Source organism: Patiria miniata, unplaced genomic scaffold (assembly GCF_015706575.1).
Source record: "Patiria miniata isolate m_02_andy unplaced genomic scaffold, ASM1570657v1 HiC_scaffold_21, whole genome shotgun sequence".
NCBI classification, from domain to species: Eukaryota; Metazoa; Echinodermata; class Asteroidea; order Valvatida; family Asterinidae; genus Patiria; species Patiria miniata.
Window position 1 is genome coordinate 6555440 of NW_024037060.1, and position 25860 is coordinate 6581299.

The following is a 25860-nucleotide window of genomic DNA, read 5'->3' on the forward strand; positions in this document are numbered from 1 at the left end:
GACTGTGTGCCAAATGCCATGCTTGTATCATCAAAGGCACAATTCCTGCACCGATTTGCTGTCATGGCTGTACTAATATTGTGCTTATCACAAACTGTAAGGAAGACCATACTTTACTAAAATCACTCACCAGACACAAAATTATGCTTTGCACTGAGTCCTTTTATGATTGTCTTGCAATTTGGTGACAGTTTTGAACAAATCCCACAACAAAATATCCAGATTTTTTGGACTGATTTTAAAAATTGTAAATAGGAAAAAAAACAGTAAAACAACTAACAAATTGACCTGTTTAGTTATTTTTTTTATGATTATGTAATCATGAATTCAATTTGTAACATACTTTGTACTTGATTTTTCAAAACAAAAACCAAAAATCGAACTTTTGTCTCTTTTGTACATAAAATAAAATCCGTTGTGTAATGAGGACATTTCTGGTGCTGCAGTATTACATTTAGCATGAACACATTTTTACATTTCCATGCCAAACGGTGACATACAAGCATTACTATATTTATGTTAACTGCATCAGAAAGTTAGAATTGTGTACACCTTTGCATTTTAGTTTCAAAGCCAAAATTTCAGTTTGCTATTTTTATAGTTTTCCATAGTTTTGTAATTCAGCAAATGTATTGTAGGACAGAATTTTTTTTTGATATTTCAATAAAACAGGAAAAATGTGTTCTGTATGATCAATTGATGCATCTAATATGATAATTCTTGTTTATGATGTTTGATAACCCCTTGTTCTCCACTGGTGGTAATCAAGTAATATCAAAGCATCAAAACGAAGGAGCCCAGAAAGCTGAAAATGAATTTTCCAATGTATAAGATTTTATGTTCACATACCAATTTCTCTAAATGTACAGGTATACCTTAAAGGGAATATACATCATTTGCTTTTGCTGTAATTTTCAGAAATGGATGGAATTGGGGGGTTGGAAAGATATAGCAAATATAGTTACACTGACTTTTTTGAGGTTTTGGGTTCGAAAATGCTATAAAAACCAAGAAAAACGATCATTTTCCTGTAGTCTGGTTCCCTGACTCCATATAAGAAGAAACAGAGCAGTTTACATACATTGGGGAATTGTAAGGTCAGGGAACCAGTCTAGCTGGCTCGTACCCGTTCATAGGTTTGTTATCGATTGCAAACAAGTGTGATGGTCAATTGGGGCCAGTATTTGAAAAAAAAGCCAGTTGTTTCCAACGCTGATCGGCCGATCAGCGTTGGAAATTGATACAAAAATACCACTTTTCTTGAAAATGACAGTATACCAGGTGCCATGATTTTACAGGATGCTTTACACTGTCATTCACTAACAGTCCAGCAAGGTATTTCAAAATGATTTGGTAGTTTCATTTTTTGATGTTTGCAAATGTTGTATTTTCCCTTTAATTTTTGAAACATTGTTCGCGTAACAATTTTTTTTTTACACACACAAGGGAGGTTCACTGATGCATAAAACCCAAAGCACTATTTTGCAAAGCATTGCGTCCTGTACATCTGCTAAAGACCAGGACCGCACCTTTGCCTTTTTCTTGGCTCTCCTACCCATAGATTTCTGCATTTTTACTTTATTCATTATTTGCTATTTTACATACATCGCCAGCTTGACTTATTTTAAAATAAAACTCTTTCCATTCAAATAAAACGTACATTTTTAAAATTGAAAAGCATTACAATTGTTGAAAAGCAAGGTAAGAGTAACTTTGATATCTAAAAGTTTAATTCAGCCCCTTGATTTGAAATAAAATAACATCATACTTCACTGTTCTCTATATCCTACAATGACCACACAATGTAAACATTCCCACTTAAATATGGCTTTCAAAATCTACCAAATGGCTTTCGTTCTGACACTTTTGAAGGCCATCCATGTAAAGCAAATCATTCTACATTTAATGCACTGGCTATTGCACAATACATGAATGTTATCAAACATTCCAACATTTTGTGTAAAATACTTGTTTTAACAATACAACCGCTTATCAAAGTTAAAACTTAAGCCATGGAAAATAATAATTGAAAAATGTTTATGTTGTAAAATCATCACTGTTAAACAGCAGAAATCACTTGTTACTACTTTAAATCAGCTAATCTCTAACGAAATATTCAAATAGAAAACTATTGCATGCAAAATAAAACTATGAGATGTTTGGTTTTGTAGTTTCAAGCATCCTCCAAAGTCCACTACAAAATATATACAAATGGCACTTTCTCCCCTGCAACAAAATACAGGCATCAAGCCCCATGTAAAATAATATTGAAGAGGCTGAGCAATCCTTAATGCCTAAAATACTGTTAAATTTCAAAGCCCATCACAAATCAGTCGCATATCAGTCACAAGTCAATCACAATTCAGTCACAAGTCAGTCACATTAAATCATCTAGTCCTCGGCCAATTGACCAATCGTCGTTTGCGAGTTAGCCACGCCCCTTAGACAACCCTATGGACCACTGTATGCTAAGTTTTGTTTAGGCCAAAAAAAAAAAATTGGTCTCTGGTGAGACCAAAGTTCCGGAATTGACGCAGCCATGCGGCTTTTTTTTTTTTTCTTCAAGCTTGGATTGTACAGACAAGGTGGGTAATATTTTGTTTTTTTGGTGTCCTCATGTACATTGTCCTCATGTACATCTATAATTTGCTTTGGTGCTTTCGATCATTTGCCTTGGTGCAATTTCCCATTCCTTGGTGCTCTTTGGCAAAAAAAATTGAAGAGGTGCGGAAATAGAGGGTGCTGTTGGAGCTACCGAGGAACATTTTGGGTAAAAAGTGATCGACGCGCATGATTAAAATTGACGCGCGCGCTGACCAGAGACTGACTTATTTTTTCTTTGCCTTATCTCAGATTTTGCGCGTTCTGCGTCCATAGGCCATTTGTATATATCATATAATTGGACAATATGTCACAAGCTGTGTTGACGCGATTCTACCGCGATAGATTAATTACAAGCGCTTCTAATGAACCGCAACGAAGGCATTCATTCCTATACCATTGTTGATCCCCTGTTATCTGTGACCATGATTTTACTTGTGAGGTTGCAACTGGACTTGTGATGGACTAAACTACCACACTGATTTTTAAAGAAGTTGCGATAGTCAGATAATATCGGCAAAGAATTATTTCCAAAAGGAAAAGGTTAAAATGAAATACCTCATGCTCGAGAAACACAACTTCAGCCACACAATTTATGGGAAAAAAATTAAAAGATGACAGTACTGTGATAGAAAGAGAGAAACTTTAAACGAACAAAAAATATTGCAGAAGTAGACAAATATAGGTAAACGTCTGAAAATCTTCAGAAATTGTAAGCACTTCGCAACATACAACCATTTACATGTATTCAGCATCATTTATTAGTTTTTAATCTTGCTATTTTGTCATTTTACATTTAAAATTCCTATTAGCATGGTTACGGATTACTGCTTAGGCAAGATACCCTGCTATACAAGAACACAGACTGCGTAGACACACTGCAAAGTTGACTTAATTAATACAAGTATTATCAAGCTCCATTTGTGCTTCAAACATACAGAGAGCATTATCGCGAGGTCTGCTTGATGAGCACGGTGCGTAACTTGAGGTAATCATTCAGGACACAGTGTCTGATCTGAAAAGGAAATAGTAGGAAAAGAAGATGGATATCCACGAAGCTGGATTTGAGCATTTCACACAACAGAAGATCTGCCGTTCAAGGTAGAATGGACCTTTTTTTCATTTGAAGCAACAAAAGTGCTCAAAATCTAAAGACGGGTGCTTAAAGGTATAGTCCATCATTTGTAATTTGTGCATTTTGTTCGTTTGAAGCAAAAAACTTGCTCAAAATCTAAAGAAGGGTGCTGAACAACTAACCTGATGAAGTTTCAGCGCTGCTTCAGCTGTATATTCCGAGAAAAAAAACAGCATTATAGGATCTCGATTTCAAATAAAAAAAATGTTGAATCATGTTTTGAATTGGGCCTGAATTCAGCGTCCGAGACACGTTCTCACTGAGCCAATTGAAGCTATGCAATGTCACGCACTGATCCGACAAATTATAGCAACCACGCGTAAGCGTCGTGTCAACGCTTGCGCGCGCTTAGCCGAATAAAAAACGAACTTCTAACGGAAATTTCCAACGGTGCATCTTAAGACACACCGTTTGAAAGGCATTCTTTCGTTGATTTCCTCAATATGACAGCTTGCCAGAAAGAACAATTTCACAGGGAGTAAATTCCTCTTACTATCGTTCAACCAAGTATGTTTTTCAACAATAAATACGTCAGTTACTTTTTGGATAGCTGCAAATGATGGACTGTAGCTTTAACAACTAACCTGACGCAGGTTTAGCCTCTGTGAATGCTGTATATTTTGAGAAAACGATATTCTGAATCTCAAATTTTGAATTGTGCATTCCGGGAATCTCATTCAGCCGATTATAGTCGCGTGATGTCACACACTGAACTGACATATAATAGCAGCCAATCGCGCATGCATCATGTCAATGCTAGAACCCATTCACGGATTTGCCCCATTACCTACCTACTACAAATAGAAATTTCCAAAAATGTGTCACTTGACACGTCCATTGACCTTCTTTTATTGTTTTCTTCAAAATGACAGTAAGCCAGAAGGAGTAATTTCACTGGGAGTTTAGTATCATTACTATCTTTAAACCAAGTAAGCTTTTTAACAACAATTTGGTTGGTTACTTTTCTTTGATCCACTCTACCCTTACGGCGCAAATCCTACTTTAGCTGTGGTGAACCAATGAAAAACATTAATTGTAGAAGATTCTCAAGGCAAATCAATGTGATAGGTAGGTCCTTCACATGTCTTGTAAATGAATAAAATTGTGTAATGATCAGGGAAACAAGGCAATTCACAAATTTTACGTTTAATTCATCTCAAGATAATTGTATACCCGAGAGAAAACGGAACCAACTGAAAGTTTAAGTGAGCATGTCTATGAAATGTGATGATGATGATGGTGAAAATCAAAAGGAACTAAAAGAAATGTCTAAAAAAATTCAAACAACAACAGGGAGTATTTTGCATGACGAAAACATAATTTCAAATTGTGGGTCTTCATATGGGAGATTTCCTCTAAAGCGAAACAATTATGAATTATCAAATGCCGAAATTGTAATATATTTAGTTGATTAATAAAAAAAAAAACGGTTTTGAAGTATCAACTGCCATATCACATTACATGTACATGGGTGTCACATGACAAGGGTATCACATGACATATCACATGATATGGGCTTCAACCATTCCAGATTTGGTTTGTGCACGTTTCTCACACTGCCTGTGACCGAGTTTCACCGCGCTATCGTGGTCACCTGACCCAAAGTCCTGATCTCATTGGTCAATGCATACTGTGTCATTCACAGGCAGGACGGATACCTTTCCCCTTCAGATTTTCTCATCATGCAAAATATCCCGGATCTTAAAAAGAATAAAAAAAAAAAAATCTCATAAAATGAAATGAAATGACAGGATGCAGGATGACAGGTTAGTGTGACCTCTGACCCTGCCTACCTGCGGAAGTCCCACCTCGTTCGGCCCACGGAGGCCGAGGACGTGCCTCGCAGGTTGACCAGCGAGGGCGCACTCCCGGAGCCCTGCATCATCTTGCTGTAGATGTTGACGACCACCAGGAGTCCGCAGAGCAGGATGGGGCCGATGAGGGCGCCCTCTAGGCCGAAGTAGATCATTCCGCCGGCCACAGAGAGGGCAGTCAGGTAGGGATGGCCCCCACTTTTGGAGGAAATAATGAAGACAACAAATTCAGATATACTACTTCAAGATTTACTGCACAAACGCAACAGACAGCGGTATGTCTAGCATTTTGTCAACAATAGATGACTCTCTACTTGACTGCGGCTTACAGTTACACATGCACCTAAGGTAGCGGCTAAATCAACTTCCCATTGACATGTGTGTTACTGCTAGCCGTAGCTAGGTAATTCAGACACAGCCACAGCCACAGTCATTTCTTCTGATTTCACCGGAAGTCGTCATCAACATACCCTTTGATGTCGCTGTATATGGCAGTGTCCACCACGGACATCGGGATGAAATGGCAGACGAGAAGGAATATGGCCAAACCCCTCTCGCCTTGAACCAGGAGGTCAATGACCCCCGGTATGGCCGCCCAGTAGGTACCCAAGAACGGCACAAAACCCAATATGGCCGCCAGAGCTGGATACAAAGAGAAGAAAGCACAAGAGTAACACAATGGAAAACTAACTGGGTTCACTCTCAAACAGAAAAGTACCAACTGTTCGGACTAGCGTTCGACAGTTGCACCGAACTAAATCATTCCCAAGATTTAACTTAACCTGTCAGAATTTGAGTTAATAAAGGGAATTTACATCACTTGCTTTTGCTGCAATTTACAGAAGTAAATGGATTTGGAGGATTAGTATGTTATAGCAAATATTGTTACACTGGCTTGTTTCACGTTTTGGGTTCGTAGATGCTGGAAAAACCAAGAAAACCAATCATGTTCTTGTAGTCTGGTTCCCTGACCCCACTTAAGATAAAACTGAGCAATTTTATAGACTTTTGGGAATTGTAAGGTCAGAGAATCAGTCTAGCAGGCTTGTACCCCTTCACAGGTGTGTAATCAATTGCAAACAAAATGCGGAATAACTAAATTTGAAAGAGTAGGAGCAGTTTTTGAAACAAAGCCAGTTTTCTCCAACGCTGGTCGGCCGACCAGCGTTGGAAAAATACAATTTTTCTTGAGAATGTCAGCACAGCAGCAGTTACGATTTTACAGAATGCTTAAGACTGTCATTCCCTAACAATCCAGTAAGATATTTCGTGATAATGTGATCATTTCGTTTTTTGATGCTTGCAAATGTTATATCTTCCCTTTAAGTTTGAAGTTTGAAACAGTTAAACAACTAAACGCAAATCTTTCACTAATGATTGTGTCACACGTTGGCTTCAAAACTCCCTACCTGTTGGGATGAACACAATCTTGATGCCAAACAGGGTATGCGTCAGCCATGTGTACAGTCCATAGAAGGCCGACATCTTAATGGATGCTCCGAGAACATCCCTACACAAAACACCCAAAGTAGAAAAGAACTGTCAGCAACATCTATTCAATGTTTTTTTTAATATTTATTAATTATTTAAGTCAGTCAGGGCAAAACTCCGTATGAAATTTACATCATTCTGCTTGAAATTCAATCATACAGATGTCAGCAATGTACTATTCCCACACACTACGAACCAGAAATGTCTGAAACACTTATTTTCCGAACAAAACGTCTGAAATGTGAACGAAGGTGATTATATTTCAGACATTTGGTCACCATTTGGGACATTTTTTAATCCCCTCTTACGTTTCAGACATTTCGAATGGCTGAAACTTAGGCATATCAAGGAACTGGCCTGTCAGTCAGCCGGAAATGTCTGAAACTTATCATGGCCCGTTTCTTGATAAACTTATGTTTCAGATATTTTGATGTTAACAGAATGTTTGAAACGTGAGTGGTTTTAACAGTATTACAGTTCAGACGTTCGAAATGTCTGAAACGCAAGATGGGATTTTTAAAATGTCTGCAACATCAACCAAATGTCCGAAAATAATTGCCATTGTGTTTCAGACGTTTTGTCCAGAACAAAAGAGTTTAAGACACATCTGGTTTATAGTGACACGTCTCCACTGTGAACTGAAATCAATTTCATGGCTCGGAGAGCAAGCGATCACCTTCATATTCAAAGACGGCGTTTGATGACAGATTTCTTACCTGATAGCAGTCTCCAGGGCGTTGCTGTATCGGCTGCTGGCCTGTCCGGCTGGAGTCAGCCCCGAGATCCACTGCATGGGCAGGAACTGACCACGGCTTGCACTCAGCAGGTAGAAGAGAGTGGTCACAAACACCAACTAAGAAACACACCAAGAAAAAACAATCAATCTCGGTTGAGATGGACATTCCTCAAGTACCTTCAAGACAGTTTTGCTAAGAAAATGTATATGCCGAGTACAAACAGCCAGTCGCTGGCAGTATACATTACATGGCTGTTAAGCTTTTGGCTAAGCAAACTGTTTTTGTCCTTAGCAAATTCTTGTCATTCCGTAGCAAATTTTTTTGTCCTTAGCAAATTCTCAGTATACATTACATGGCTGTTAAGCTTTTGGCTATTAAAGCAAACTGTTTTTGTCCTTAGCAAATTCTTTGCTTAGCAGTGCCATGAAATAGGCCCACATCAACAAAGTCATCCTCGCTTGCCAGATCAATTTAAATTGTAAGACGCCTTGGCAAACCAAGTCTGAATCTTTACTCTTTCAACAGTCATTGTTGGCCAATCAGTTTCTCCGCACAGACTTCGTGACATTTTCCTACGCACTGAATATTCAGGTCTGAAATTGCAGCGCCATCTATGTTAGCTAATTGGAGAGCACGTTTCTGGAAGGCACAGCGCGTTACCATTTTATTTTGTCGGGGGCAATTCTGGGTCAGCTTATGTAAGGAGCATTCTGATTGGTCAGAAATTATGTCAGTCCATATTTCGAAGTGTTCATGAATAATTCATCTCACGAGGTGGACAGATATGGACTCGGCTTGCTAGGGTTCTGTCTAATACGAGGATGTACAAAGTGGGAATGCAAGATATTAAGCAATTTCCAAAGATGTTAACTTACGAAAGAAATGATGAAGTTGAGGAGGGCCGTGCTGCCCTCAAAGACAAAGCTGAGAAGGGCCGTGAGAATTGTGAACAGGATACTGACGTTACTCATCAGTACCATCCAGACTGACTCCAAGACCTGATGGATAAACAAGTAAACAAAAACAAAGTAAACAAGATGTAAACACACATGTAAACAACATGTAAACCAGAAAAGCAAGAATATTAATCTCAGAAGACAATGTTTGGGATGGGACAAAGCTCCTTGATATATGAAAAAGTTCAGACTTTCGCTTAATCATAACCATGGTGTGAGATCTTTCCTGACATTCATCAATAAATTCTAACAGTTCAATCTGCTTGAAAAAAAAATACATTAGGTTATTCGTTTCTTTTGATGGAAGTAAAATGTTTCTGAAATTGAAATAAAATTGACTCTAAGAAAGAGGTCATACTTACCGATTTGACAGTTTCCAAGTTGTCCTGCGCAGCCTGAACAAAGCCCCCCATCTCGACCTCGTCCAGTTTGCCGACTGTCTCCATCAGACCGTTCCAGGACATGTTGACGCTGGCAGCAAGGAAACGACGATTGTCATCGTCATCGTCATCATTGTCATTTGTGCCATTCTGAGGAACATTAAAAAAAGTCCAAATGATAATGGAGTGCCATTATTCAGTTGAAATCAACAATGGCATACACTCATATAGCAAGACGAGGGTAAAAACGAAAACAAGTTGATTTTGTCTGGGATAGCTCAAAAGATGATTAAAAAGGCTTAAATCCGTCATGGCCCCTTACAATTTTGAAGGATTGGGTGAAGCAGGGGTCAGGCGTAACTTTACAAATCTAACAAAATTCTATTTGCCATTAGTTAACTGTGCAGTGATGGTTTGAAGGATTCTAAAAAGTTGTTAACAAAAATACCAGAAGGAAAAAATTTAGTCCTAACCCTAACTTTCTACTTAGTTCCGTCAAAATTCATAACTCACTCTGATTTGCATATTGCTTCATGACTAAATCCATTGAAACCCATCACTGGTGCTGGTGGATTTTGATGGACTTAGTACACATGGCTTATCTGCCAAAATGGGGGGGGGGGGTGGGTGATTTTGATGGAGTTAATAAGGTTTGGGTTAAATATCAACATGATTTATGGTAATGAGCATCTTTGTGATAAGATGACATCTTTCTACCTTGGCAGCTAGCTGTACATACAGCCGATCCCATAACTGTAACACCTGCTCCTCAATCTGTTCTTTATTGTCATCATCACCGCCCAGAGTACTATGCACCTGCAATGAGCAAAAACCTGACTTTTTACTTCATTTTACTTAAATTTCAACTCTTTCCGGTAATGAAACCAAATGTTTCTTCAAAGTGCACAAGCAATGTAGCTTGGAATACTGAGGAAATGTACAGATGTAAGGCAATGAAGAAATATTTCCTTTTAGATGTTGGAGGAAAACCCGAGACAGATATTCCATTGACCCACAGAATCAGACAGGGACTGAAATACGATGCGCAGGTCGGTCTGGGTGGGATTCGAACCCCAGTTGGAAGGCAAGTCGGAAGGCAAGGATAGAACAACTCGCCAAGTTACTTCCACCTTTTGTTTGCAAAACTTCTAAAGTAGGAATATCCAAAATAATCAAGAATGGAATCGCAAACGCTGCAGGACAGCATTTACAGGACGTTGACCATGAAATTGCAAAATGGGAGTCCGTGAGACACATGATTTGCAGCACAGTGTGATTCGTGATTCCCCGGACGCACAAAAGCCATCTAGATTTCCTGCTAAGTAGTCCATACCTTGTGGGATATCCAATCTCTGCCGTAGTGGTAGGCATCATTCAGTACCGAGTCCACGGCTTGCTGCATGTCCGCTGCACCGGGAAACCATCTGCAAGCCATCAAAATTTTAAAAATCAACCCCGCTTCATTAACCCTTGCTCTTGTGTTAGTTACCGCATGTCAATCTTGCCAAGAATCTGTGGAGTGTAAAGTCACTGTCTGTCTGCCTACGAACTTCACAAATAAACCCTTACTTTCCAAGCATCTTCCAAAATCGCCCACAGTGCAGGGAGCTATAGTAGTATTACTTGTTTTTTAACTGTCATGAGGGGCATGGGTGGGACAATGCGTAAGCACTCGCCTCTCACCGCTGTGACCCGGGTTCGATTCCCGGCTCGGACAATATGGGAGTAGAGTTGTTTGTTGATTCTCTCCTGTGCCATGAGGGGTTTTCTCCGGGTTCTCCGGTTTCCCTCCCGGCTCAAATATCAACACTTTCGATCTGGTTGTACTCTGTGGTCATACGTGGATCATATGGCGGCTGCCCAAGGCACCTCTACATGCCTTCAGCTCGACCACGTTGCACCTTCGTCCTTCGCAATTCTGCTGCGAGCAAGGACTATTAGACCACTCTACTCCCAAAAAAATGAAACATTGATTTAATTTAATTTAACTGTCAAGGGGCATCAAGGACGTAGTAAACTTATGATGGCCTGGATATACCTTCGTCTATCCTGTAAAACCCTCCGTAAAAAAAGTCCTTGTACATAAGAGGGTTAGGTCACATATGAAGGACTTGGCTACATCAGCAGTAACACTTCAGTCTATGGGAAGTGGCTTTTAGCCGCCTTAAAGGTATAGTCCATCATTTGTAATTTGTGCATTTTGTTCGTTTGAAGCAACAAAAGTGCTCAAAATCTAATGAAGGGTACTGAACAACTAACCGGATGAAGTTTCAGCTCAGCTTCAGCTGTATATTCCGAGAAAAACAGCATTCTAGGATCTCAATTTCAAATCAAAAGTTACTGAATCATGTTTTGAATTGTTTTGAATTGCAGCTATACGCGACGTCGCGCACCGATCCGACGAATTATAACAACCGCGCGCGCGTGTGCGTCGTTCCAATACTTGTGCGCGCTGCGCTGAATAACAAAACGAACTACTAATTTAAATTTTCCTACGGTGCTTCTTAAGAATCACCGTTGGAAATGCCTTCTTTCGTTGATTACTTCAAAATGACAGCTTCCCAGAAAGAATAATTTCACAGGGAGTTTAGTTCCCTTACTATCTTTCAACCAAGTTTGTTTTTCAACAATCATTACGCCAGTTACTTTTCGGATAGCTGCAAATGATAACCTCTAGCTTTAATAGACACATATGTAATTGCAAGCCGTAGCCATATAATTCAGGCACGGGCTAACTCTCAAGAAAACATGGATGAGGGACTGTTGGGCTTACTGCTGCAGATCTGGGTTCTGAGCGATGGTCTCGTTCACCAGGTTGCCCGACAACTGAATCAAGTGCATGCTCTCCTGTTGAATCTGAAATAAAACATCACAGATGTTGAAATATTTACAGGATTTAAAGGAGGGTTTAAGTGGAGGATGAGAACAAACAATGTGTAGTGTCTTGCGGCATTTTAAGAAATAGCGAGCTAGTCAGGCTGGACGCAAACATTTGACAAAATACAACTGTCAGTCAGTCAGCAACTTAATCAGTCAAAAGGACAGTATGCTCCCTCCTTCCACGCAGTTGGTGTGCGCACACTCCGTGCTCCTACCACCACTACGGTTTTCATGCCCATGGGTGGCGCATCTCATTAATGGCGATTGCCGGATTACTTAGAATCATAAGTGTCAATGAGCAATTTACCTGTATAGCCAATAGGAACGCTATGATGACCGTTGCAATCATGACCCCAAGGATGAGGAATATACTGATGAATTTATCGACAGAATTCTTCAGAACACCAATCACCTAAAGGTCAAAAACACAAAGATGTTCAGCATTAACAAATATGGCTTTGAATACAACGACAAGGAAAACAACCAGTAAAATTGAAGTAAAACTCAACTGTAGCATTGTTCAATAGACCATTATCATGTTGCGGCCATCTTGATTTTTTTCCCATTCAAATCAACGTAACCAAAGCGAGGCTTTGGAAAAATAGTCTGGTTCCTTTTTGCACAAAAACATTATAACTCAGTAGTGTTATTGGATACGGGGAACCTGACTGAAATGGTGACAGCATGATAAAGGTCTATAGGCCTAGCTCCTATTGTCTCAGAATTGGCTGTTTATGTACTGGTGTAGATGGCCCAATGCAGCAAGGTCCACAGAGTTCACACCTGTTGCACTGCGTTGCATCTGGCAGGGTTAGGGTTAAGCAACTAGCCAGCTGTTACCAACCCCGCAATATGAACCCTACATAAACCATACGATCTCAGGCTGCGTCTTACCATTCTGTCTCCCTTGAGGAAGAGCGTAGTCAGACCTCTGATGTAAGGAGGAATGAAGGCGTCCTCCCTGCCTGCCACCCAGTCCATCGCATCCAGCCTCCCAGACTCCACCTTAGATAAACCAGTAACAAGTCACAGTGAACCAGGGTTAAACAGTATGTAGAGACCATAGACATATAATCAAACCTAGACACGACATTTGCTATTGCGCCTGTGAGCAAAATGCTCAGCGTACAGAGTGTGTTAATAATACGCAAACGCTCATCATGCATGGGCGTCACGCCCATGATCTCACGCACCAGTATTTGGACTCTTTTGGTCCCGTACGCATGTGAGGAAAAAAAACAACTAAGTGGTGCACAAGTGCATTGGCGCTGGCCTGAACATTTGTGGTATACGTATGAATAATAATAATAATATTATATATTATTACTATTATTATTGCAAACAGCGCCCTCTCTTAAATGCAATGAAAGAGATGGTGACAGCGCAAAGTGTCTAGTGATGGCACTCTACGCAAAGGGACATGGACAATCTCATCATAATAAGCTTTCATGACCAGTGAAATTGTTTAGTCAATTCATTTCCAAGCCTGAAAAGTATACGGAAATACACAGTGTTGTACTGTAGCTGGGTCCATTACAAGTCCGGGTCCACAGGTATCAGGGAACGAACCACATCAAAGGAACGCCTTTAGACACTTTAATAAACCACAGCTGTTACGTTTTGTGGAGTCAGAGAAAGTAGTTGATAACCGTGAACCAGTGAAAGGTAGTCAAACAATTGTAGACCAGCATACATGGGATGAAAGTCGGTTGAGCTATGGTTAACCCAAAATTCTTGACCGAACTTACTCTAAATCCACGATTATGTCAGTTACTGATTACATATACTGTCTACAACTTTAAATTGCGTCCAAAGTACTTGGCTACGGCTTGCAATTACACAAACTCCTTTAGGAAGGGGCTCAAGCCACTTCTCCTTGTCAAGTAGCCATAGCCACGTATATCAGATGCCGTCTTACCTTGGCTTTCATGAAGTCCCAAAAGCCGGACTGGGTGGCTGCTCTCTTGAGCAGCCAGATAGCGATGGGGATCGGCAGAAGCTGTAGCAGCCACATGTGCATCCAGAGACGGACTAGGACACAGGTCCAGAACAGACCCAGGAGGTAGCGGGTGCTGAGCGGAGTCTGTGGATAAACATCCATCAATAGCTAGAGGTGAATCACAATTGGATGCTTTGCACATACCAACTGTGCCATCCAAGGTCATTTTCCCTCATACTTTATGCACTATAATGCACACACACACAAAAGTGTGATTCACATGATCTAGCCCTACCTTATCCTTGCTGCTTTTCCGTTCCGTCTTGGGCTCTTTAGCTGCCTGCGGGATATCAAGCCTAGACGGCCGATCCAGATCTGTCTCATCGCCTCCCTCTTCCTTCTTAGCTCTGCCCTCCTGCTTGTCCCCTACTTTGGATACATCTTCCTTTGCATCCTGGCCCTCTTGTGGCTGGGCAGACACCGCAGTGTCGGAAGGGCGAGGGCTGATCTCGGTCTCGGATGAATTGAGGCTGGAATCTTGGTCCTCATCCCCATCTGTGGCATCCACTGGAAAATCGTGTCAATGAAAGGTCAGGTGATTGGTACTTTCCTCGCCTTCCACCTCTGTGAATCGGGTTCGAATCCCACCTGGGCCAACATGTGGATTGGATTTTTTAATCCCTACCTGTTTCTGTGGGTTTCCCTAGAATATTCTTCCTGGGTTTTCCTCCCACCTCTAAAACTGAACATTTCTTAATCACCCTTTGCATTTTTGAAGAATTCTTGGTTTCATTACCAAGATAATTCGAATAAAAATAAATAATTAAAACACCAATGAAGTGTTCAACTCGTCACACTAAAAATCCATTTGTGCCTGCACTGCCTCAAATCATCCTGCCTGATGCTCCCCGCACTGCCCAAAACCACCCCAGCACTCCACAAATTATGGATTCATTGGGAAATAAATACAATGTAATACAATGTAATACAACGCATTACAGGTGCTAATTGATTGAAGCTGGCTCTTACCGGCTTCCTTCCTGCGCATCGTGCTGTACCCAAGTGCCACCAGGGTGATGACAACAACAAAGAGCAAGACGCGGAACGGCCCGGTCAGATTGGCAAGATGAAGCAGCAGGATGATCCATACAGGAACGGCTAGGTTCCCAAGGAGTGCCTTGGAGGAATCATTCCACCAGAAGATGACTAGGAGGAGGTAGGCAATGATGATGGTCCACACCTATCCCCAGAAGAGGGAAGGAAACACAGGAGATTATGGTTACAAAAACTGTCCCAATCCCTTAAAATCGAATGGAGTGCACTAAATTTCTGCTCGAGTCTAAGGCTCAGGCTGCATGTGGATTAATTGGATACGGTCGACAGTAAGTAGCTTCAACTGCTACCATTGACAGGTGGGTAATTGCCGTGGTAGCCAAGTAATTTGGACAAAGTCTGCTTCTGTGGACTCCTTAAAGGGAACTATCGATGATGCTACATGTACGTGGAATGTGCACAAGAGTCGGTGAAGAACGCATCCTGTACAAATATTGTATACAGTTGGTGGTTTCCATATTTGGGCGACCGCCAACGTAGTGCTCATCTGGTAGAGTACCAATACAAAGTTTCACTGGCTGTGGGTTCCAATCCTGCTCCAGACAAATTGGATGATAACCCCCCCCCCCCCCCCGGCCACTCCTTACCCACAGTGTGCTGAAGTAACCCAGCCCCTCGTACAGCACGTAGAACACCCCCAGTAAGATGTTCACCACGTAGTCCAAGCATTGATAAGCCAAGTAGGACAGGGGTAGGCCTAGCGAGACCGCCACCAGCAGCTTGAAGCGATGAGAGATGACCTGGCCGAGCTGCTCCGAGGCAAAGTTGAGTAGGCTGAGAGGGATAGCGATGGTGCCGACGGCTAGAGGGGTGCTAGAGTCCTCCAGGCCCTGCAGCCAACCGCTGACATAGCTACAGGAATCAAGCGAGAGATAAAAGGGTCTTAAGCCGGCAGAAAATGGAATAGAATGAACAGAATTCCTACTTGAAAAATAAATTCACTTTTTCTCTTTACGCATTCAAAAATCAGGCAGATTTCCGATGATAAACATTACTCCAAAAATATATACTTGGATTTTTTTCTTTTGTTTCGGTTTGATTTGTTTTGTTTTTTCTTTTGTTTGTTTGTTTGTTTGACAATTAATTACTTCAGTGTTGCATATGCTGAAAATGACGTGTTTAAAGTTGCTCTACAGTCCATGCCCCTCAACATATTTGATTTGCTTCTAGTTCTGCTATTATGAAGTTTCAATTTGTATACGTTTTATTTAAACGTGACAAAAATCAATTTCTCTAAAAACACACTTACATTTACGGTTGCCTTTGCGCCTATAACTAAAATAAGTATTAAGCATGTTAAGTATAATGCATGAAAAGATATGCCTGAATTATTAACGGACACCACAAACAATTATAACTTACATGTATAACAAGGCCAACATTTATTTTTCGAGGTAAAACTTGGGAAAAGGGCTAGGGCAATGAGCAATGAATTATAAAGAAAGTATGCCCATTTTAATGATATTATTATTATATTACTATTATTAGGCCTTAATTATATTGATAATGTTAATTAAATTATGCTATTTTGACAACCATTTCATTTGGAAAGCATTAGTCACAGTTCGTTCAGCTCAGCCAGATGATCAACTCATCGAGGTTAACATAAATAATGCAGGTAGGCCTACCTGGTCAGCGTGTACTTGAACGGATACAGAACCGTGCCACACAAAACGGCCCACAACAGAGGTTTGATGAAAATCTCCAGAACGAAATACACCGCAACCGCAGCACCACAGAAAAGCACAATGAAGAGAATGGTGGCGGCATTGTAGAAGGCCTGTTTGAGGTTCTTTTCGTGGCCCTGCGGCAGGAAAGTGGTGAGAACACTGTCGAAAGGAGAGCGGAGTTCCCCGCCGTCAGTCGACGGATTCGCCATGTTTGGAAGTCCCTGGCGAAAATTCCCAATTATGTCGAGTCTGGTGCCCAAGCCAAACTGCGATCGATTTTCACGGCATTGCTTGCAGTGTCCCCCGACTATGTTTGTGTCAGTTTACAGAGTAGTTTACGACTGTTTCATGACATTTTGTGTAAAAACCACAAAACAGCCACAGCCGTAGTAAGTTGACCGAATCATGAAAATCAATATAACACTAGTAATTTTGGTAAACATCGGAAAAAAGCCCCCGCCTCCAATTTTCTCAATACCTTTATACGTAACCTTTGCATCGCAGCCATCTAGAGGGTACATGCTTTTGTTTTACCATGGAGGGTGTTCTTATTCCTCCATGGTTTTATGGAGATATCATGAGGAGATATCTTCTGTGTTCAATATGACTGAATTAAAACGTCTGCAAAGGGTCTGCAAAGGTATAATAATACATGTATACATGTAGTTTCAGTAGCAAAAGAAGTTTGACAGGGCCCTTTGGTACATTATACATGATAACCTAAATCTCAGTCACTTAATTTATACCAATGAGACTTGACTTTTCAAATAAATAGGCACAAAAATGACTGAATTTGTTCGACAACCACTATATTCTTTGTTTATTCTTGTAATAAAATATTCTTTATACAGTTTCTTAAAGCCTAAGCCTAAGAAGGAAAAAAAAAATCTAAAACACTGCCAGCTTACACAAAGCATTTTTTCCCTAATGTCTCTTTCGATGTCAAATTTCCAATATTTCTGCCTATTCAACCCACTAGAATATCCCAACTTTTTTTAACCAGCCCAGTAATTCAAGCATCAGAAATAAACATTAAACATGTCATTGTAATAATCAAACACTGACTGTGTTCAGAAAAACTTTTGAATCACAATGGGCCATGAGCATAGATGAATCCGGGCATGTGATTGCCGTATACTCATGAGGCCCCCCTCAATGGAGAAACCATTGTGCACACTTTTGTACAAGGCAGCTGCTCTGCGATGGATTATCTGAACAATAGCTAGCTCAATGCTGTTCAGGAGCAGTAGCAACCACTATATCTTAGTAGCCTGTATGAAGAAGAGACCATGATGAAGAAATGTTTGATTTAAGAGGTGGGCGACGCCAGAAGTCTTTTGCAGGAGGGAAAAAAACATGGAATCGGGTAGGGACTGAAAACCCAATCCACACGTTGGCATAAGTTGGATTTAAACTCGAGTCACAGAGTTGGAAGGCGAGGAAAGTACCAATGCCCCAACCTGACTAACCGGAGCACTATTGTTGAGGAGGTACTTGTGCACAGAGTCATAGCAGACATGATGAACTTTGCTTGCATCAATTAGATGGAACTCAGAGAATCCTTGTGCAGCTCCAAGTCCTCTTGGAGAATCAGTCAATACTCAAGACCTCTATTGTAAAATCAAACCCCGAGGGCATCCTCAGTTTATGTTTATTTCTCACAGTGCTTGTGATGGAGTTTGCCAGAGCGACTGTGGTCACCTGACCCAAAGTCACCTGACCCAAAGTCTTGATCTTATTGGTTAATGCACACTGTTTGATTGGCGGGCAGGAAGGGTCAATTGTAAATCCACCCCCGGGACATCTTTGCACACGGTGTCCATAATGTTTTTGCAGTTTTATTATCCAGACAATTTGGGCCAAATATTACAACCTTTTGAGTGTTCTCTATCAAAGAGTAAAAGTACTGAAATATTCCAGAGAGATAAGTCCAGAGAGATGATGTAATGGGCTCATCCTTCCTCGTCAGAATCTTCTTCAGTCTCCTGGGAAGGACCGCCATCGTGACCCTGCTGCTTGGTCTTTTCAAGTTTGGCAATCAGCACTGTTTGTTGAAAATGAAAGAAAAAAAATTAGTTCACTCATGGAGCTATAAAACACATGGTTCACTCTACAATGTTTTTGGTCTTCGAGAAAATATTGTTTTCATTATATGCTTAAGTGCAAATTAAGGCTGACATCCAATAATACTGCTGGCATTCGGGAGTTAGATGCAATTTTATTTTTTTTTGGGGGGGGGGGGGCCACACTCATAAAGTATACCATTTACAAAATAAGCTGGATATTCTAGCAATAGATTAAAAGACACTAGATCTAAATAGAAGTTACATGTAGTCAATAAGTGTTGAAAATTACCTCTGGCTACGTTGAAGATACCGTTCGTCTGCGTGCCGCACACAAAACACCTCTTGCTCTTTTTGTAGTGTTTCAGCGCACACTTCTCACAGTAGTAATGCTTGCACCTGGGGCATAAAACAAATATTTCACTCAAACATTACAGAGAAAAGTTTAGACTTTTTACCTTCAAATTTAATTCAAAGCAGTTCCCTTGCTTTTTTTAGTGTCAAACTTTCATTGAAAGAAGACCAACACAATAAAGACATCTTTCTTCTATCACACCAATCTGTTAAAAAGGTAAGGTTAGGCCAAAAAAAAAAGTCTCCGGTTTCTGGTATGGAGTTACCAAAAAAAAAAAAAAGTCGTGCGGCGACGCGGCTTTTTTTTGTTTTTTACCTGTCTTTTTTTGCTTCAAATGTCGGCTGATGACTGCAAATGGTGCCCGACTAAACTTAGTGCAAATATATGGGAGTGCGGAGAGGCCACATAAAGCTTATTCTCGATCATAACCCCATCTAAAATTACGTTAAAATTGTGCAGCAGCAGGATTCCAGTCAAACCAGTGAGTTTGGCGGTTTTGGGACATCATCTTTTATTGAAAAAACCCAACTTTTTCATTTTGCCGACGCGCACGGCTACGGTGACACGCGCGCATACCAGAAACCGGAGACTTTTTTTTTTTTGGCCTTACATTCTTTTTTTTAATCAGAAAAGTGAACTGTGCACAGTTCACCTTTTTTTTTATCACTGCTGTGATGAAAAAAAACCCATCTTTTTTGCTGGCAAACTCTTACTTTGTAACAACTGGTTTGTCAAAGGACTGTCGACAGATGAAACATTTGAACGGTAGGCCATCATCCTCATCACTGTCAATCTCATATTTACTGAAATCTAGAAGAACAAAAAAACGTTACTTGAAAAACTTGCCATTCATCCCCATCATTATTTCCATGGCACGTCTCCTGTAATTAGTGTAAACAGAACAACACATGCCCTTTCTAGAAGCTCACCGCACGCACTTGTATCTTGCTGTATTGATGCGCTGATGCAGTGGTAATAACGTGCGAATCTCAACAACAATTTCCGAGATTTAGTTTCGGGCAGTTTCCTAGGTTCTTTTAAGAACCTCACAAACTCACAAAAGAGATTTGTTACTTAATCTTATTGCTATCTTCACCATGCAAACCTTCAAACCTTACCTTCTTCTTTGCTGAATTTTCCCTCGTCCCATTCTCTCTCCAGCTGCCAGCCGAACTTGTAGTCGGATCGGTCATGCATGAACTTGCAGCTGTCGCCGAAGCCACAGAACCCAGTCTCTTTGTAGTCCTTGCAGATGTCTGGGGCGTAGTCCCACCTGGTGGTGGCTCGCAGGTTGGCTGGTGCTCTCATGGGACCTTTCCTGTTTGAATCGGGAGATCAAGAAGTTTAGCAGTGATTTCCGACGCAAATTACAAGCTGGACAACTTTGTAAGCATACAGTGTTGATGTCAAGTCCATCGCAAGTCCTCCCAAGCCCATCAAAAGTCCTCCCAAGTCCATCACAAGTCCTCACAAGTCCTCACAAGTTCATCACAAGTCCATCACATGTCCTCGGAAATCCGTCACAAGTCCATCACAAGTCTATCACAAGTCCTCACAAGTCCATCACAAGTCATCACAAGTCCATCACAAGTCACCACAAGTCCATCACAAGTCATCACAAGTCCATCACAAGTCACCACAAGTCACCACAAGTCCATCACAAGTCCATCAAAAGTCCATCAAAAGTCCTCACAAGTCCATCACAAGTCCTCCCAAGTCCTCACAAGTCCTCACAAGTCCATCACAAGTCCTCCCAAGTCCTGACAAGTCCATCACAAGTCTCTCACAAGTCCTCCCAAGTCCTCACAAGTCCTCACAAGTCCATCACAAGTCCTCACAAGTCCATCACAAGTCCTCACAAGTCCATCACAAGTCTATCACAAGTCCTCCCAAGTCCTCCCAAGTCCTCACAAGTCCATCACAAGTCCTCCCAAGTCCTGACAAGTCCATCACAAGTCTCTCACAAGTCATCACAAGTCCTCCCAAGTCCATACAAGTCCTCCCAAGTCCTGACAAGTCCTCACAAGTCCATCACAAGTCCTCCCAAGTCCTGACAAGTCCATCACAAGTCTATCACAAGTCCTCCAGTCCCAAGTCAAGTCACAGGCTATTCAACTGAACAGTGACAAAAGCATTACTTGGTAATAGTGTTCATCCCCTTGTAACTTAAGACCGGACTTGTGGAAGGACTTGTAATTCACCCTTGACTGGACTTGTGCTGGACACGACTACGACACTGGAATAAGAAGGGTTCCCAAACAACTTCCCAGATGGGACAGCCTGCTAGAATTTGTACAGATGGACAAACGTCCCCACTTGGACAAACGTCCCCACTTGGACAAACGTCCCCACTTGGACAAACGTCCCCACTTGGACAAACGTCTCCACTTGGACAAACGTCTCCACGTGGACAAACGTCCCCACTTGGAAGCAGATAGATCTTGGAACAGCTTGCGTTAGAAATGAGCAAAAGCAGTAAGCCCAGGAGAAAGGTCTGACATGATTTGGAAGGTACAGCCAAACCAGTCACTATGGAGAAGAATTCAGGAAGGTTCCAAGCCAAAAAAGGCAGAGAATTAGGGTTTAAATGACTCAGAGAAAAATTTCTTGTAAGAAACTTGGAGGAAACTTATTACAACTTGAATAGATTTGTTGTACCTACCTAACATGGCCACTGGAAGCATTTCCCATTGCATTGTCTCGCTTCTCGATGTACGTGTGATAATTGTTGATTCCTCGATAAATCTTGTCGTCTTCTTTACCCTTCAATTCCTGGGAAAATGAAAAACATGCCACAACCATTCTAGCTTTGTAAGATTTGGGGCTTTGCATGGTGGAGAAACTAAATGATGAAAGGTTTGCGGAAACACCATGTGGGAATAAATTCTCAACTAAGAGAATGGTTCTGAAAAGAACCAGAGGTATAAACTCGACGTTCCAGTCAGTATGCTCTGACCGTCTTCAGGAGAGTGCCTAAATTTTTTTTAACTTCCAAAATTTTCTTTTTCCTTTTTTAGCTTCCAAAATGTTCTAGCTGTGCGTTGTGAGCTATTCAATGCTGGAGTTTTGAGAACGCTTCCTCCTATAACCCTAACTCCCTAGGCATTTTTGCCAGGATGCAACCTCAATCCTGCAAACTCCTCCAACTGCCTCTTTGTAAAAATTGCATACAGCCTCAACCCTGCAAAATCCTCAGTTATTTCTTAAATGGGTCCTTGGAGGGGTGACCACTGCCTCAATCCTGCAAAATCCTCCAGCAGTCACTGTCAATATGTTGAGGCAGAGCCAGTGACATCCTGGAGCAGTGCGGAGGATTTCAAGTATAATCTAGGCCTAAATGTATGCACAGCTGAGCATAAACAACACAAGATCCGGCCCAAGACCTTGACACAGAGCATCCTCCAAAATCAGCCACACATTTTTGTCATATAGCCTCGATCCTGCAAAATCCTCCAATTTGCAAAGAGGATTTTGGAGGATTTGGGAAGGTCAGGGTTAATCTAAAAGAAAGGACATCAACTTACTTCATTGATCTGTTGTTTCTTCTCAAAGATGGTTTGGGCATCAACAGTGTTATCTGTGTCAATTTCAACAGTTGCAGTAGCTCCTCTGTCATCAGGTCCTTCTGGTTTCTAGCAAATACAAAAATAAGAACGTCAATTAACCTCCTAATTTATTAATAGCATGCAAGAAACACTAACATGGCTCCAGAAAACATGCAGATAAGTGTACAATTTTATCGTCAAATTTTACTTGCCACCAACAAAGTAAACCTAAGAATGATGAAAATCAGCTTTATCTAATCTTTTCTTTCAATTCATTCACATATTATTAACAACTTCGCGCCGGGATTATTTTGCCAAAAATTTCAATTTTCGCAAAAGGCAAAATTTTCCAGCCAACTTCTGATTTACAGCCAAATGCCACAAACACTGATTCGCAAGAGTCATTTCAAGAGAACTTAACATAACACCATCCAGTACAGACATTTTATAGTTGGGCAAATGATTTCTTTTGGGGTGTAAATATTTATAGAAAGATCTTACAGCTGTTCTGGTGGACTGGTAAGACACCCGAAAGTCTTTATCTGCCTTAGTAGTGGCATCGTCGCTGTCACTGCTGTAGTCAACTTGCTGCCGCTCTTGTAGCCTCTTTGTCTGAAAAAACAAAAAAAATGAAGATGTTTGAATCAAAATCTTGATATTTCTTGAAATTATTTGATTAATCAATCATTCATAATGATGTCATTAACGCTGATCTTTAGCCTCTTGGTTTGGCACATCCAACATTTTCTGAGTGGTTTTCAGATAGTGGGTTCGAGTCCAGCCAGTGGGATTGTGATAAACAAGTCCTCTGAAGAAAGATGTGTCAAAATTGTTCAAATATGTCTTTTCTACATACCAGTGAGGAACATAACATTGCAGATATTCCATCAACAATTAAGATATTTTGGTTAGATAAAGAGACTATACACATTATGAAATTGTATCAATAGGTTGGCTGGGAATTTTTTTTACATTGGCTTATCTAGCTCCCAGACCTATGTTCTTGAAACTCAATGGTTCTTGAATCTGGAGTGCTGAATGGTAACACATTAGCAACCGATGGTGCCTGGGCTGAATGCAGATTTCATTCTTCTTCCTCACCTTCTGTTTGAGAGGGTTGCTTAGTTCCCGTCTTCGATCTTTCTTTATGACGGCACTAGCATTATCTTCACCACTCCCTGCTAAAAGAACACACAAACACACAAAACCAATGAATTGCCTGACCAGCTGATAGCCTCAAAACTTAGACTTTTTTACATAAGGTAAAATTTTTGGAAAGATTCCCATATTTGACCTAACTTGTCACCCTGTGCACTAGACCCGTTAATATGGCTATATATACATAGCCACGCTTCAGAGTTGCGTAGAAACACTCAACGCACGAGATTGTACGGGTACCCGGACCCAGACTCCGAGTACCAGCGTACCGTGTGTGACCTGAGAAAATCAAAAGTTCAGCTCAAACATTTGTTGTCGTGTCGAGGTCGTATTTTCCCCTCAAAGTTCTTGGCAATGCAAGATCCTACACTCGCGAGAATTCACAAAAAGCTTCATACGTAAGTAGGGCCTACTTAACAATAGTCAATACTGACGAACTCACATGCCGGGTGATAAACTCGAGTGTTTTTATGCGAGGACAGAGTGTGGCATTGCGCCACGTACCCGGGTATTTGCACAAGGTTCAAATCAAAGACTGGTCCGAGTGTTTTCTCAGAATAAGGCCTACTCCTAGAACTATGAGGCTCCACGTAGTGGAGCCTCATAGAGTCAGAAGCCCGCAAAATTGTTGTCAACACAAAACACTAATTAAGTACAAAAACGTCCATTCCAAATAAGCTATTTCCCACAGAACCGCTGCACAGTTTGCCCCTAAACTTCGATCGCTCGGAGCGCGCCGCGGGGGGTATGGTGTAGGAGCGGATTGATAGTATGCGCATGCGTACAAGTGCAAGTACGTACCCCCCGCGGCGCGCTCCGAGCGATCGAACCCGAAAATGACTGCGATATCAGCGCGCGTGCTCGCTTCAAGTGTTAGGTTGGCTCAGTGCGGAAAGGGCATATTTTTCATCATTTTGGCCTAAAAACAGACAGAATCCACCGACGTTTGTTGGGTGCACATAACGTGAGTATGTCATGAGGTATTGTACGGAGTTTAGGGGCAAACTGTGCAGCGGTTCTGTGGGAAATAGCTTATTTGGAATGGACGTTTTTGTACTTAATTAGTGTTTTGTGTTGACAACAATTTTGCGGGCTTCTGACTCTATGAGGCTCCACTGCGTGGAGCCTCATAGTTCTAGGAGTAAATAAGACCTAGGCTAGCCCTAGGCCTATTTCAACATTTTCCATATTTTCCCTGCAAAATTAGACTTTTTAAGTTTTTAGCACATAGGCCTATTATCACTTTCTGATGGTTGAAAGGTCGCTGAAGAGAAAAGTTAGTATGGCCAGGTCTGTAGATATGGGAATCTTTCCAACTTTTTCCTCCCCCACTAAAGTTAAAGTGCGCCCTCTATAGCTCTATCCGTTCAGTCCATCCAATTCACCGCGGCCGCAAAACGGCCCTCTTTCTATTCTGTAAACAATCAATTCCATGTCTACACTTGATCAAATTGACGTTTAATTTCACCTTCATCACTGTCACTTGTTTTCCTCTTCCTTGATTGTGCTAACCGACCTCTTTTCTTGAAACCAAATGCTGGTTTTTCCTTTTCTTCCGCGGGAGTTGAAATGTCCGCCATGATTGTTGCCAATGACCTAAATTCAACAATTGAGGGCGCTGCTCCCAATTCCTGCTAAAAAAAAGTGTTCACAGCTAGCCCCCCCCCCCCCCCCCCCCCCCGCCTCCCTCCCCCAATTCAAAAAACGTTTTCTGCTACTGCTCTGTATCCCACTTATGCTCTGGTTTACGACTGTTTTTCAGTTCTGGATCTTCCTAACTTCCTTGCATTGTTTGTACAATATTTTTTAAGAGGGTTAACAGGCGGGGCCCCGGCCTACCTCTGCCCCTCCCAGTCCCGCATTGCCTAGCCAAACCCAAGGCCTCCCTCAACTCTGCATCAAGCCCCTCCCATTCTCGTTGTGGGGCTGCCCCGCCCAATCCTCCCTTCCGATGTTCCATTTCACAGACATCTTATTTTGGCAATCTCCTAGCAAGATATCTCCATCTCTCAGAGAAATGAAA

The 25860-nt window shown here is 41.3% G+C and overlaps 2 protein-coding genes across 4 annotated transcripts; both read right to left on the reverse strand.

The window, feature by feature from the left end:
- Nucleotides 1–2828: 2828 nt before the first annotated feature.
- Nucleotides 2829–17085, reverse strand: LOC119729656 (transmembrane protein 245-like). 2 transcript variants are annotated; one of them, XM_038202319.1, is made up of 17 exons: nucleotides 16675–17085; nucleotides 15634–15898; nucleotides 14963–15173; nucleotides 14229–14500; nucleotides 13913–14077; nucleotides 12889–12999; nucleotides 12302–12406; nucleotides 11888–11970; nucleotides 10448–10538; nucleotides 9832–9930; nucleotides 9097–9264; nucleotides 8654–8776; nucleotides 7758–7894; nucleotides 6960–7060; nucleotides 6021–6192; nucleotides 5545–5748; nucleotides 2829–3616 (listed from the first exon to the last, which is right to left on the reverse strand). In XM_038202319.1, the coding sequence occupies exons 1-17, from the start codon at nucleotides 16923–16925 to the stop codon at nucleotides 3598–3600; spliced, it is 2577 nt and encodes an 858-aa protein (XP_038058247.1). In that variant the 5' UTR covers nucleotides 16926–17085; the 3' UTR covers nucleotides 2829–3597. The 2 variants fall into 2 exon arrangements, with proteins under 2 accessions (XP_038058247.1, XP_038058246.1); XM_038202318.1 differs by having other exon boundaries at nucleotides 2830–3616; nucleotides 5530–5748.
- Nucleotides 17086–17508: 423 nt separating this feature from the next.
- LOC119729657 (E3 ubiquitin-protein ligase RNF113A-like) lies at nucleotides 17509–25438 on the reverse strand. Of its 2 annotated transcripts, none has more exons than XM_038202321.1 (9): nucleotides 25306–25438; nucleotides 23781–23857; nucleotides 23181–23291; nucleotides 22659–22766; nucleotides 21797–21906; nucleotides 20253–20452; nucleotides 19848–19944; nucleotides 19072–19178; nucleotides 17509–18760 (listed from the first exon to the last, which is right to left on the reverse strand). In XM_038202321.1, the coding sequence occupies exons 1-9, from the start codon at nucleotides 25415–25417 to the stop codon at nucleotides 18669–18671; spliced, it is 1014 nt and encodes a 337-aa protein (XP_038058249.1). In that variant the 5' UTR covers nucleotides 25418–25438; the 3' UTR covers nucleotides 17509–18668. The 2 variants fall into 2 exon arrangements, with proteins under 2 accessions (XP_038058249.1, XP_038058248.1); XM_038202320.1 differs by having other exon boundaries at nucleotides 23781–23860.
- Nucleotides 25439–25860: the final 422 nt, after the last annotated feature.

Bases quoted from the DNA above. Each gene is read 5' to 3' on its own strand.
- LOC119729656 (XM_038202318.1), bottom strand. From the start codon at position 16,925: ATGGCGAATCCGTCGACTGACGGCGGGGAACTCCGCTCTCCTTTCGAC. The intron at 13,000-13,912 runs GTAAGACGGCAT...GGTTTATCTAAG, and splicing joins GGGACTTCATGAAAGCCAAG to GTGGAGTCTGGGAGGCTGGA. The intron at 7,061-7,757 runs GTAAGAAATCTG...TGTTTTGTGTAG, and splicing joins GCCCTGGAGACTGCTATCAG to GGATGTTCTCGGAGCATCCA.
- LOC119729657 (XM_038202320.1), bottom strand. From the start codon at position 25,417: ATGGCGGACATTTCAACTCCCGCGGAAGAAAAGGAAAAACCAGCATTT. The intron at 22,767-23,180 runs GTAAGATCTTTC...TGTATTTGCTAG, and splicing joins ACCAGTCCACCAGAACAGCT to AAACCAGAAGGACCTGATGA. The intron at 19,945-20,252 runs GTAAGGTTTGAA...TTGTTCTTCTAG, and splicing joins AAAATTCAGCAAAGAAGAAG to ATTTCAGTAAATATGAGATT.